At 39.7% G+C, this 15,032-nt stretch overlaps 1 protein-coding gene across 2 annotated transcripts; it reads right to left on the bottom strand.

Annotated features, from left to right (window-relative positions):
* Positions 1 to 8,674: 8,674 nt before the first annotated feature.
* Positions 8,675 to 14,276, bottom strand: LOC6584009 (probable cytochrome P450 6v1). Of its 2 annotated transcripts, XR_006357186.1 has the most exons (4): positions 12,708 to 14,276; positions 9,962 to 10,792; positions 9,374 to 9,881; positions 8,675 to 9,039 (listed from the first exon to the last, which is right to left on the bottom strand). XR_006357186.1 is itself a non-coding variant. In XM_002009633.4 (3 exons), exons 1-3 carry the CDS (start codon positions 13,173 to 13,175, stop codon positions 9,603 to 9,605), a joined length of 1,578 nt encoding a protein of 525 aa, XP_002009669.2. In that variant the 5' UTR covers positions 13,176 to 14,276; the 3' UTR covers positions 9,154 to 9,602. The 2 variants fall into 2 exon arrangements, 1 of the variants encoding a protein (XP_002009669.2); XM_002009633.4 differs by lacking the exon at positions 8,675 to 9,039 and having other exon boundaries at positions 9,154 to 9,881.
* Between the last annotated feature and the right edge of the window lie 756 nt (positions 14,277 to 15,032).

Genomic DNA, 15,032 nt, shown 5'->3' with positions numbered 1-15,032 from the left:
GCTCTGTGTCATCCATCTGCTGCTGTAGCTGCATCAGCTTGTGTATACGCTGATGCACCTTCACATTCTCCAAGTGCACCTTCGCCCTCTTATCATTATGCTGATGCTTGTTGTCCTGCGCCTTTTGCATGCTCTCATTTTGAATTTTGACCCTATCAAAATACGTATCCTGCGGGCAAAGCTTTCGCGGCTGTTGATTTTGAATTTGATTTTGATTCTGCTGCTGTTGCAGCTCCTCAAGCTGTTTGTGCTGCTGATGCTGTTGCAGATGCTGTTGCTGCTGCAGCTCCTGTGTCTTTTGCAGCTGATGCTGCAGCTGCAGCTCCTGATGCTGTTGTTGTTGCTGCTGCTGCGGCGGCGGCGGAGGCTGCTGCTGTTGTTGCTGCTGCTGCTGTTGCTGTTGCTGCTGCTGTTGCTGCTGCTGTTCCCGTTTGCTGTTGGCCAAGCTGCTGTTGCTGCTGGACGTTTTGTCAGCCAACAAGATGCTATGGCTGCTGGCGGCCTTCAATTCCGATATGCTCTTCAATTGCCAGCTGCTGTCGACCTTCTCCGCCAGCTTCTTCGATGGCTTGGCCACCAGCTGATGCTCGCTGGGCAGCTTCACGGCCGCGACAGTCTCCTCCTCATCGTCACAGTCGTCGCGCAGAAAGTCCACGTGCTTCTTTGGCGACTTCGATGGCGCCGAACCGTTCGACACCGAGTCGGGAGGAATCGGCGGCTGGCGTGGCTTAACCAACTGATGCCGGGACAATGTCTCGCCACTGGGAAATGGGAACTTTGGCAATACGTGATGGAATGACTTATTGCGATGCCACATCGCATCAGAAGTACCTAAAATATGAGTAACCGAGCGATATTACATTTTATTTCTTCATTTTCATTTTCATTTTTTTTTTTTTTTTTTTAATCTTAAATTCAAATGTCATTCGTTAGTACTTACAAATTCGTACGGAAATAAACTGCTTCAGCGCGAAAGGCTTGTTTCTTAAGAGGGCCATCTTTTCCTCCAAATCTTACGAAATATTTTGAATCACTTTAAATATTTGAAATAATCTAAATATATATCAAGTTAACATATATAAATATATTTATGAATATTACTACGAATTTTGGTTTATGGAAAAATTATTTTCTTTTTTAGCCGAAACAAACAAATTCTAAAGTAGGCTGTTAATATTAAAACTACGTGTGTCCGAACACTTGAAGGTTTAGAATTGTACTGAGCTCCTGAAGCTGAAACAACGCTTAGGTCGCCTGCCTTAGACGACATCGTTTCCAAGGCCTACTTTGAAACGAAAAATATGCTTAAGAAATTCGTAAAGTTTCGCAACATTTGTATAAAAGTTTTGTAGCTAGAATCGTATTTAGAAACATTTGTATGCTCCTTCTTGAAATGATATGGGTATATTTGTTTTGTATGTTCGACTGTTCCATCCGAACATTAAGTTCTCGGATCGTATGAATTTAATTGAAGGCTGAAGACTTAAAATTTGGAATATACGTATGTGCTCTACTCGTAAGACTAGTAGGGGGCGTGGTCTATGGAGAAACGCTATTTACGATTAATTAAAGTACTAGAGTCTTGCCAAGTACAATATAAATATACGGTGCTAAAAGCATAAGGTACAAAAAATCTATAACATGGATATAGAAAACCTTGAATCAAGCCTTAGACCCTCAAATTCTGAATTTACATGGTTGTAGATTCCTTGGGCCCAGCCAAAAATAAAACATCCAAGTCAACTAAATGTGTGAAAAATTGGGAAAAAAGTGTATTCTCCCTGTTGTATAGCTAAAAACTCTAAGATAAATGATTTAATTGCTGTTGATCTACTCTACACGGTCCCTAAGGAGCGTGGGAAATTTTATGTTTATTTTTGATTATTATAATAGATATAAATAAATGGAAAATAGTTTTGATGATTATAATAGCAATAAAAAATAGAAAATATTGTATTCGTGATGATTATAATAGACATAAATAAATAGCATATGTAGAAAAAAGTGAAATTTCAAACATATTATTTTTATTATTTTTTAAATTTATTTATTAATTTTTTTTATTATTAATTTTTTATTTTATTTATTTTTTTTTAATCTGTGCACACGTTTAAATCTGTTCGCCGATATTGCAAATTCTTTCAGTTAAGATGAATGCAATAATCTCTAATACTCGCCTTGCTGTTGAGACTCTAAGAGGACTTATGCACTATACTAGAATTAATGTAATATTATTTTTAAAAGATTAATAATTAATTGTAGAAATATTAAACAATTATAAATAAAAGATTTATAAAATTATAAAAAAAACGTCTCTTAAATTCGCTTTCTCATGACTAGGCCAAAAGCCTCCTCTATAAATATTTTCAACCGAACTCTCCATTTTTTCTCACACTTCAACTGAACGCAGGCATTATTAATGTTTATTTGATCGAGTGTAGAACAGAGATGGGCGCATTACACAGCTAAGTAGTGTTGGACAACGTATTGCAACGCATCGCACTCGAATCAAAATACCTGAATGGGAAAAAAAAGAGAAACAATCTCTAGTATCACATGTATATAATACCTATGTATATACATATATCTATATATTTAGATACGGGGTGGGTTTGGCCTTTGTCACGTATAGGTAAGACACACTGACAGACGGACGGGAGTTGCAACGGAGTGCTCTGCGCCAGGGGGTTGCAAGTCGACATAGTAAATGACCCAAAACAGCAGACATTATCATTATGCTATAAATGGGAAAAGCATGAAAATTGTGGAAAATCGTCGCTCGAAATGCTCAAAGTGAAATGCATACAAAGCCGAATTTAATAAAAAAAAAAAAAAAAAAAAAAAAGCCCCGCTCGCCCTCTCGCTCACTCGCTATAACTCTGTCCTGCTCGCTCTCTGTCAGTGTCAAAACAAATATATGTAGATTCGTTTGGACATATTTTATGCATTTGACAATTGCCACTTCAGCCAGCATCCAGCAATGAAATCAAAGCGAATTTATGACTACAAGAAGAAGAAGAAGATAGAAGAAAAAAAACAACTATTGCATAATTTATGCATTTAAAGTAAACAGACGATTTAAGCTACACACTAGAGGGCGGTGGGAGAGAGAGGGGGGTATATCACGGCACAATATTATATATAAGAAATAGCAATCCAGCGAGGTGCGCTCAGTGGCTTGTCGCAAATGTTGCAGCTATCTTAAATATTGAGTAAGGAAAAATATTTAAAATATTATTATGTTAAAATACATATTTTTAAACAGAGTTAAATTACAACAAAAAAAAAAAAAAAAACAAAAAAAAAATACAATATTTATTTTTCCCTAATAATGTAATACTTCAAAAAATATGGCAAAATTTATTGAATTTTATAATTATTAAAATATGAAATGCTTACCTAAAAGAAAAAAAAAAAAATTTATTGTGAATATTGTTTAATTAATTGTCGTATCATAGATCGCAATGTTAATTTTATAGTAATATTTAAATCCTCCGAAATTTGATGGCAACTCATCTTGGTAAACTTCCAGAAAACTCTGAAAATAAAACTGTCTTAACTTTTCAGTAATTGCTAAACTATTTTTGATTTTACAAATCTAGAGTTATTATACACTCCCGCTTAAAAATATCGTAAAAATTGATTATTTTCTATACAATTTTTTTTTTTTCTAATTTTAGTAATAAAACTTTCTACAATACTAATAGTTATTTTTTTAAAATCAATTAAATCAAATAAATCTATCAAAAAGCTGTCAATACAAAATGAAAACATTATAAATTCGAATTTTCTGAACAATCTCTTACAGTATATATTCTATATTATATAGTTTCCCACATGATTCAATCAGAAAAAAGAAACGAAATTTGCCCTTATGGAAAAGAGCAATTGGCTGATGTCTGTGGCGACCCTCGCAGCCATCAAATAATAATTTGAGTTGACAGCCAGCAGTCAGCGCCATGTCAGAAATCACAATAACAAGAAGTGGAAGAAGCAGCAGCGTCTAAAGAAGCAAAAGAATAAAGCAGAGAGTGAGAAGAAGCCGAAGAACTTTGGCCTAGGGTGGACCAAATGCAAAATAGGCTTGCAGGCAGTCAGGCAGTGAGGCAGTGAGGCAGTGAGGCAGACACAAAAAACTACTTGAAACGCCAGTCAGGGGGGCGAGGGGTAGTCGAACGCGGCCACATCAGGACACTTCATGGACGCATCGGGGCCATGGTTCATTTACGTATCAAATTGGAACTTCCTCTGGGATGCCTCAGCCTACGCTGATGATGCTGCTGCTGCTGCTGCTGCTCAATGGCGACGATGATGATGATGATGATGATGTAACTCCCAAAACGCAGCTAATACGTTTTTTGTGTCACAGCGAGGCAGGTAGCGCAAATGGGCCCGGGAAAAGGCGAAGCGGAAGTGCAGCGAGAGGCAACGGCACAGATACGCATATTAATGGCACTGATTGTGCCGCGCTGATAGCTAGCGCCCGGCTACTTGAATTACATTTACATGCGCCTTGGACCTCGTCCCGGTCTCAAGTAATATGTATCTACAGATATATATCTGTATGCCATATCTGTCTATCTGTATATCTGTGTGTATTTGTCACAATTGTGCCGCCCGCACCCAAAGCCGACAAGAATCCGTCAACCCGTCCTAAGCGCATTACGACAATGAATGCTAGTAGCAGGAGAAGAAGAAGAAGAAGAAGAATGCGAATGAGACGATTCAGCATTCATTCATAAAAAATCTGAGAAGATCTTTGTGCCGTTTTTATTATGTCAGGCGGATGAGTTCGTTTACCTCGGTGTGCAAACACACACACCCACACACACACACACACACACACAGTGACAGATAAGATGCAGTTACAGATGCCGCCCGCCTTCAGCGTCCAGCCTCCAGCCTCCTCTCTCGCATATATGTAGATGCTGCTTGCGGATGAGGCTCGTAAAAATCATCATCTGGCCACTTTTTGCATAGCCGTAAATCTTTGACGGCATCAGATGGTCGACTTGGTCGCACGGGAGCCACTGCATCCATCACACATCAAAGTGGCGCCCCCACATGCGACCACATGAAACGCAGCTGTCGAACATTGTTGCCACGCTCAGCCGCCCTGCCCAAACAGAGCAGCCAATTGAGAGACAAATTGCCGGCGAGTCAAGCAGCTCACTTAATTTGAGATCATTAATCAATGCATCTATCTGTGATTAATATTCAGCCTCATTTGTGTCCCATTGCATGTCTGTCACGCATTCCTAAGTGCTCTACTACAGCAAATAACCATTTGAGCTACAGATAATATGTATCTTGTATATCCCACTTGTAATACTATTTTATGAGCTCAAAGAACATTTGACTAGATTCGGGAGAATCTGCAACTTGCATCAAGATCACAAATTGTCAAGCCTTAAGCATTCTTATAGAGTGGATATAGATATATGTATGTCCTATGAGAGTACATTTCTCTCAGTTTTTTTTAGCTCGCGCTCTCTCTTCTTGCCCTTTCTCTTTCACTGCTGATCTGTAAATGGTGAAAGAGACAGAGCAAGAAAGATAGAGGCAGAGGGAGACAAAAAGAGGTAGAGAGAGATAGAGTGATAGAGAAAGAGGGAATATGCGATAAAGCATGAGATTGACCCTCCATATGGATGGGATGCATCACAATCTTTCTCCCTCTCCCTCTGTCTCTCTTTCTCCAATCCTCACTTCTTTCTTTTTCCACCACTATCCCTTCCCCTCTATCACTCTCTCTCTCTGTCATTTGCTATTACGCACTCTCCATTGTTCTCTCTCTCTCTCGCTCTCTCTCTTCCTCTCGCTCTCTCTCTCTCTCTGTCATTCGCTCTTACGCACTCTCCATTGTTCTCTCTCTCTCCCGCTCTCTCTCTCTTTCTCTCGCTCTCTCTCTTTCTCTCGCTCTCTCTCTCTTTCTCTCGCTCTCTCTCTCTCTGTCATTTGCTCTTACGCACTCTCCATTGCTCTCTCTCTCTCTCTACAATTTCCTCGCTTTTTCTCATCATCTCTCTTTCATCTCTCCTCTTTCTCTCTCCATCCTTAATTTTTCTCTCACTGTCTCTTTCTCCCTCCTATTCTTAGTCTCTTTTTCCACAACTCTGTTTCATTCCTTTTTCTGCCATTGTCTCATTCTCTCGTAACTCTTTATATTTCCACTCTTTCTTCAGCTCTCTCTTTCTCTCACTACCCCCTCTCTCCCTCTCTCTCTTTCTCTCTCACTCTCTCACTCACACTCTTCCAAGCTTTGTCTAGCTTCCATAAAGTCTATGCTATTGTTCCATTTACCACCCGTTCCACTAGACTAGTCCATATACTTACTATAAAACATTTTCGTATTTCGAATTCACTCAAAGTTTATAGAGCGAGCGTAGAAACCAGCTAAACAAAACTTGAAATCGAATCTTTACCTTCATCTATTCCAATTCAAGGCATTTCAGCCAAAACGTGTAAATAGTTGACCAAAAAAGGTATTCAAACTGTGAATTTGGACCAAGTGGTAAATCGGGTTAAGGCGCGTCGAGTGAGGCAATCACGTAATACTAAACTAATTTCGTTACACCTGCCAAGCTTCCAGAGTCAAAGCGAATCGTGGACGTCGTCAGCAGGTGTCAGGTGTCATCGCTTACCTGCGCTGCTTGGCCATTGAAAGCCCAGCTGTTGCCAGAGATCAGCATTAGAAGGAGAGAAGCGGAGGAGGAATGAGCCATTAATAACTGCGCTAACTGCTTCATAGGTAAATGCATAATTTTTTATTGAATTTTTGACAGCGCTCATTAGTTTGTTACGGCGAGGATGGCCGGAACAAGTTGTTGCTGTTGTGTGTATGCGTGTGTGTGTGTGTGTTGGCTGTTGGCCAACTGTGAGCCGAGTGAGCGATAAAGATAAAGGTCAACATCCGCTTGCCCCACTCCGTGTGCCACGGCGCGTTGCATGTGGATTGAACGGCGATTGAACTTGTGCGCGGCTCAATGGCAATTTGTGATCATTAAAATGGTTCCGCTGGCCAAAGTTGAAGGCGCTGGCACTCAAAACGTTTACACGATGCTCTCCAGACACTAACCGAAAGTGTCATTGGGCTTAGCCCGGGCCAAGTTGGCTCAAGGGAGTTCGACAACAACAACAACAACAACAACAACAACAACAGCAGCAACGACAACATGTGGGAAATGAGCAATAAAAACGCAGCCAGGAAATCGAAAGACAATAGAATTGCGGCGACCGGGCAACGTAATTGTTGGCGTTGGTCATGGTGAACCGTAACAACGGCAACTGTCAAGCATCAGCCGGTCGGGTTGAAATGCAATTTAACTGCAGCGAGACCCCTAAGCAGCAGCAGCAACAGCAACAGCAACAACAACAACAGCAATAACAAGTGTAGCTAACACGTGCGTGGGAGCTGCGACTTCGGCCAGAGTCTAATTAAGGCTTAATGCACACACACACACACACACACATACACACGCACACAGAGGGACAACCTGCGAGCGCGTCAACAGCTGCTGCTGCTGCTGTTGCCATCTCGCTCGCTCGAACCGAGCTGCATGTGCATGTTCTTTTCTTTTTTTTTGGCATCTAAGTGTGTTTACGTAGATTTATGTAAATTAGCTGCTGGCCCTGCAGCATCCTTAGCCAGGCGCAAATGATTCCCAGAAGGCAGCAGCAGCAGCAGCAGCGGCAGCAGCAGCGGCACAGGAGCAGGAGCAGGAGGCTTGCAGCAGCAGCGGCAGCGGCAACTCTTTCGCTTTCGCCTTTGCCGCATTTCATTCACGTGAAAAGTGAATTTTATTTAATTTACATACACACAACACAAACTGAACAAAGCATAAATAAATATATACATATAGTATATATAGTGTATGTATGTGTGTGTGTGTGTGTGTGTGCATAGCTGGAAGGGAATGCGCATTGCTTTATGACATTGTTGTAAACCCTTTTAGCACACACACACACACAAAGAGACAGCGGCATGCGCAGCTCCTTTGCCTACTTCAAATAGCGGCCAGAGACGAACAGACGGACGGACGGATGGACGGACGGACGGATTGAGCCTGACCACCCTGGCCACTGTTGATTTTTCGCGGTCTAATAAAAACTGGTCATAGGCAAAAAGGTTTTGGGCCAGCCAAAGAGTTGAGGCTAGCGCAAAAGGCTTGGTCCCTGTGTGTGCATATGTGTGTGTGTGTGCGTGTGTTAAATGCTAAGAAAAATCAGTGCATTTTTCCATGGAAATCACGAAAACCTTTTGGTTTTTCACCGCCATCCGCCATATCCCAACGTCGGCCAAACCCTTTGTGCCTAACCAAAGGGTGTGAGTATTTGCATATCAATGCCGTTCGTAACACGTCACAACAGCAGCAGCAGCAGAGGCAGCGGCAGCGGCAGAGGCAGCGGCAGCGAAAGCTCCACGAATTCGTCCATAAAAATAAACTAAATGCCACAAAAGTTTATAATTCAATAATTCATATTTCATAGTACATAATGTAATATACATACATATATATACATACATATACATATACATATACATATATATGTATATAAACAATTTGTTGTTTTGAGCAATTCCATAAAATTTCATAAAATTCTACAACTATTAAAAATACATATATAAATATCTTATTTTAGTTGTTGATATATTTTAAGTAAATACTCTTAAAAAAAAAAAAAAAAAAAAAAAAATTAGCTTAGTCAACTTCAAAGTAACAGTTCTTCGTGAATTTTAAGGTAAAACAGCCTTCAGAACAATTTCCAGCAAAAGCACAAGAACTTTCAACTAGAATTCTATCAAGTTTTCTTTAAGTAAATATACAAATATGTGTATGTGTGTGAGTGTGAGTGTGTGTGTGAGTGTGTGTATGTATGCATGTAACTGTATGTGTGTGTTGTATATACATAATGGTATTCAATTTGGTATTGGCATCGAGCAACCCTCGCATGGCTGTGGCGGGGGCTGTTGGGGGGCGTGGTGGTTGTGTCTGGTGCCACTAGCCAAAAGGCAGCCGATAGCAGCGATCAGGCCACCTGGCCAGAGCCAAAGTTTAAGCAAACAAAAGCAAAAAAAATTAAAAAAAAAAAAAAATACAAAAATAATAATAATAGTAAAAAAAAGTAAAAAAAAAAATAATAATACAAAAATAAACAAAAATATATATATATATTGATAAGCTATCGGCCAATGACGCAAAGATAAAAGAAAACGCTCTATAGTTAAGTAGCAGCAAACATAGATAGAGACAGGCATATCAGAGGAGAGAGAGAGAGAGAGAGAGCAAAAATATTATTTATACATATATATATATATATTTATATATAAGATAATGATAATAGAGCGCAGCAAAGTTTATTTGAGGCATACCAAATATTTAGGGCTTTTCAAGGCGGCCCGAACTGAGAGCGAATGGCCTTTAGATGAGCAGAAGGAAACTGCATCCCATATTGTGATGTTGATGGATATTGAATGTGGATGTCGGATGTCGGATGTCGGATGTCAGATGTCGTCGGGGATGTGTACTGGGTATGCTGCATGCTGTGGATGATGCCCTGGTCTCTATCGCTCCTGTCATGGGATGATGCTCGCTTGTGCGCTATAAACAGTCAACAACTCTGAGGTAGATGCGATGCTCGCTGGCGAGCAGCGCGAACTTGGCATCGAAACTGATGCGGTCCACGGTGCGGTCACAGAACTCGACGCGATGCTGGCGCAGAAAGTAGATGAGGCCGAGCTTAATCTGCAGCATGCCAATGTGCATGCCGATGCAGTTGTGTGGCCCGGCGCCGAAGGGCAGATACGACATGGGCGTTTGCTTCGGTTTATTCTCGGCACTGAAGCGCTCCGGATCGAAGCGTTCCGGCTCCGGCCAGTACTGACAATAGAACAGGAGAACAAAGACATCGTGTTAGTGTGGTTGGTACACAGTGGTGATTGGCATGGCCAGCGTCTCACCTGCGGATCGTGGTGTATGGCCAGATTGGAGATGAACACGGGCATGCCGCGCCGGGCATAGCACTCGGCGTGCGGGCGCAGTGAGTAGAAGCGTTTCTTGTTGATCGGCGAGCATTCGCGCTCCAGCACCGGCACAATTGGATACTTGCGCAGCGTCTCCTCCACCACCATCTCCAGATACCGCATGCCGCCAATCAGCTCATAGCTCAGTCCCGGCCCGTCCCCATGGGCCGCGGCCAGGGCGAACGTGTGCCGTATCTCGCGTCGCAGCCGCTCCTGCATTAGCGGCTGCTTGGCCAGCTCGTATAGGGCGAAGGACATCGTTGAGGAGCATGTCTCGATGCCGGCCACCTCGAAGGTGGCCGCCTGGGCGGCCAGAAAGTCCTGATGGTGCGTAAAGTGCGTCTTGTCCTGCTGTAGATCGGCCTCCTTCTTGAGGGTCAGCAGCATTTCGATGAGATCATTGCGCAGATCGCCGCCTCGTTCGCGCTCCTCGATCACCAATTGGATGACGCGGCGCAGGAACTCCGAGTGCATCTCCGTGAACAGCTTCGACCGCATCAGCGGCACCAGCTTCGGCAGAAAGAATATCACAAAGAAGTCTATTATTCGACGCACATTCGGCTTGAATATGTCCTGACAATGTGAGCCGATTTCAGACTGCGTATTCCTCAGGCTATACGATCTCAATCCAAATGCGATGCTCGCTATCATATCCGTATTGTACAGATCGCACACATCCTTGATGCTAACGATGACACCGCGCGACGCTTCCCCGCGTCGCAAATCACGCGTCAAACGCTTCAAATACCACTCCAGATCGCAGCCAATCTAGATAAGAGATTAGAGTGCGGATCGTTAAAATGCGATTAGTTTGGAGTGCAGAGAGAAAGCTTATATAGGGATTCAGCACTGTGCAACAAGAAAGGAATCGAGAACAGTATCTGTGCAAACAGGGCATGTACAATATATTTAAATAATTTATATATTTATACACTCTATATATATATTATATCTCTCAACATTAGCCACCTTCAATAATGATAAGCAGATAATAAATACAAATATATTCAAGTGCATGCAATCATTTAATAATAAACATTTTGTTTTTATTGGCCTCTTTTTAACCTATGAAAAAGTCAAAATTCCATAGAACTTAACTGAAAGTGTAAAGTCTAAAAAATTAGTAGGCATGCGAAACCAGTTGTTCAATTCTCATTTATATGTCTATATTGTCAGACACTTGCGATGAACTTTGGTAACAGCTGCTCGCACGCAAAGCTTACATTAGTTTACACTAGCGAGCAATACAACGAAATTACCAGAACAAATATTAAAAAGTAAACATTGTTACAAAAAAATAAAAAATAAAAAAATATATATAAATATATAGAATAAAAAAAAAATAAATAAAAATAAAATGAATATCATATAATATTTTACTAATAAAAAAATAAATATCCGCACGCTTACACTAGTTTACACTAGCGAGCAATACAACGAAATTACCAGAAAAAAAAATCAAAATGTACATATTGTTAAAAAAAAAAATAAAATAAAAAATAAAAAAAATAGAATTAAAAAATAAAAATAAAAATAAAATGAATAGCATATAATATTTTATTATTAAAAAAAATATATATATCCGCACGCTTTACAATAGCAATACACGAAATTACAAGAAAAAAAATATAAAAAAGTAAATATTGTTACAAAAAAAAAAATAAATAAATAAATAAATAAAATTTTTAAAAATAAATAAATAAATAATTAAAATAAAAAATAAATAAAATCAATAGCAATAGCAATAGCTTACACTAGTTTACACTAGCAAACAATACAACGAAATTACCAACCAAAAATTAAAAAAAAATACATATTGTTACAAACTTAAAACTAAAAATTAAAAAAATTTAAAAAAAAATTTTTTTAATCAATTTTTAAAAATTCAATGGCATAAAGTATTTTACCTATCAAAAAATTTTTTTAAAATATATTTTTTTATAACAGAATCTGGAATATTTCCTTAGATGAACAATAGAAATAAATAAAAATAATAATAATAATAATATAAAAAATAATAATAAAAATAATAAAATAATAATAAAAATAATAAAATAATAATAATAAATAATAATAAAATGTATAAAAATACAAAAGTTAATAAATAAAGAAAAAATGCAACAAATCAGAAAAAAAAATTATAGACTAAAATTATAAAAAATAAAATAAAAAATATAAATTAATAAAAAATAAATAAATAAAAAATTAATAAATAAAAAATAAACAAATAAAAAATTATGGTGAAAAAAGAAAATAAATGAATTAAAGTAATTTTGATTATAAATTATTTATGAGATATTTTAATATGTACAACAAAAATTAATTAATTAATTATTAATTAATTTAATTAATTTTTTTTAACTTAAATATTTTATCAGTTAATTTAAATTTTTGAATTAAAAAAAAATTATTTACAGTTTACTTATAAAATAAAATACAAATAAATTTAAAAAAATAGAAAAAAAAGTATTATAGATAGATATTTTTCACATGTACAAACAAAAAAGCAAAAAATAATATAATAATATTAAAAATAATAATAAGAATAATAATAATAATAAGATATTTGACATGCCCACAGCATGCATGCGTGTGTTGTTGACTCTTCAATTGATTCATTAAAGAGAAAATCGAAATTTTGTTGCACAGTGTATTTTGATTGGCTCGCAGTTTATTGACTTACCTCCTCCATGAGTGAGAACATTTGCCTGATCTTGGCGCCGGTGAAGACCGGCGAGAGTCTAGTGCGAATTTCACGCCATTCGGGCTGCCTGGCAAAGAACAGATTGAGGGAGCCCATCTTGTCGTGGCGCATGTCACATTTGGCGAACCGATTGGAGAAGCTGACAAAGTCCTCGATTAGAACGGTGCGCACCAGCTGCAGGTCCCGTATGAGCAGTGCCGGCTGATGGAACAGGTAGATGCCCACGACGGGCTCGTTGCGGAAGCGCTCGTCAAAATAGAAGCGGCGCAGCTGCAACGGGAACGACTCCTCCAGTTTGAGCACCTTCTTCAGGTTGCCCAGCAGATGCGTTGGCTGCACAAACTTGACGCGACGTCGCTGCCAATAGACGTAGGTGCGACGCGACCAGATGAACACGGCGGTTAATATGGTCACAATGCCCAGCAGTATGTTCGTGGAGTAGACCATGGTGAGTGAGCGAGACAGTGTGCGGCCAGTGACAGTGACAGTGGCAGTGGCAAGTGAGAGGTGAGAAGTGAGAGTGTGCCGGAGACGGAGAGTGTACGGCAGCTACGGTTGGTGTTGGGCGAGTTGTTGTTCTAGCAGAGGCGCTTTGCGGCCGCCTCGAGAACTTGTGGCTTGGATGCAACTGCAATTACACTGGGGCAACCAACGGGTCCGTCGTGGCACGCTTGTGCCAAATACAAATAAATAAATACTTAACAAATTATATCACAATCAAGTTTTTGGTCTGCGCGGCGGCCACGACGGCAACGACAGAAACGGCAATAAAAACAATGCGGCGACGTCAACAACAAAAAGCTGGCAAGAAGAAGAAGAACCACTGACAGAAGTAACAGAGAAGAATATCACAAAGCATACTCAAAACGCCAGAACACATACATGCACAGTCATACAGTCACATAGACGCATACAAAATAATACATATGCACATGTATGTATGTATATACACAAGCACACAGAGTGTTGAGAATTGGCGAGAACACGAAAAAAAAACGCGCTAGCAAGCTGTACAAGCCGACGCAATGAACTGACGTGACGTCGACAACAGTGCTGGCCCAACGGGCCCCAAAAACTTAAATTGCGAACACTACGCGGCGACGTTAGCGTCGGCGTCGCCGCTCCCGATTATCAACAAAAGCAGAATACAAAGCAAAGTCAGCGATTGACAGGCCACAACAACCGCAACTGGCGTCGCAAACGCCCCCGTCATCGTGATTAACCGCAAAGTGCTCACGCTTGGCAAGGGGCAAGCTGATGAAACGGCAGCAAACAACGCCACTGAGATCTACATACGCTCTTAAAGCACAGTTCCACATAGAAATAACAACGAAAACAATTGAGTACCGGTGGTGAGAGAGAGAAAATATAAGAGAGTAAAGAATTGGCTCTCCCGTACTCGAAACATGTGCATAGGCACACTGACGCACACAGTAATTAATATATGTGCATACGTTGAAAGTGTAATTTAGATAAATAAGTTTCCTCATTTAAAACCATATGCTAGTATGCATAGTCAATTATACAGCAACTGCTAACTTTGTAAATACACCTGTGCGTGTATGTTTAAGAACTTTAAAATTTAATCCATTGCGAATCCAAGTTATATGTATATATTCTCTAAAAATATACGATAATATATGAAGAATCTTCATTGAATACAAAAGATGGACCCAATCAGTTATTTGGCAATTTAAATATTAAAATAATATTAGACACATTTAAAATGAACAATTGAAATAAATTGGTTCCACAGTGCGCAAGAGACTGGGCGCGTATGCCGACCGCAAATAAAAGTGAATATTAAAAGCGAAACAGCGATAGCGACAACAGCGAGCAACATCGATAGCAGCTACTCCACGTGACAAAGCTGTTCATGAAAACAAACTGCGCTCTCAATACTAAGCACGAACAAAGCGAACAGCAGCAGTGAGAGTAAGAGAGCCGCCTCAATATCAAAGCAGAAGCTTCTGCTGGACAAAAAGAGAGTGAGAGCGCCGCGTCTGGTTTAAAAATAACCGCATGTTCGCTTTAGCTCGCCTGATGTTCGTTCTTATTGCTGTTTGCGTTTTGTTTTCGTTTCTACTTCACCATAATAATATGTACACATATGCACATATGTGAATGCATGCATTTGTATGTGTGTTCCACTTTCGACCAGGGCGCATGCAATTACTAGGAAAGCATATGTATGTTTAGTCCAGGGCTGCGTGCAACGTTGAAAGTGCGCGCAAATTGAATCTTGGGCTTTGGTAAGCTGCAAACTAAATTCAACAAATTGCTTCTTACCACCGCTCCAACCAA

Source organism: Drosophila mojavensis, unplaced genomic scaffold (assembly GCF_018153725.1).
Source record: "Drosophila mojavensis isolate 15081-1352.22 unplaced genomic scaffold, ASM1815372v1 contig_136, whole genome shotgun sequence".
NCBI classification, from domain to species: domain Eukaryota; kingdom Metazoa; phylum Arthropoda; class Insecta; order Diptera; family Drosophilidae; genus Drosophila; species Drosophila mojavensis.
The sequence above is the reverse complement of the archived record's forward strand: the minus strand, read 5'-3'. Positions and strand labels throughout refer to the sequence as shown.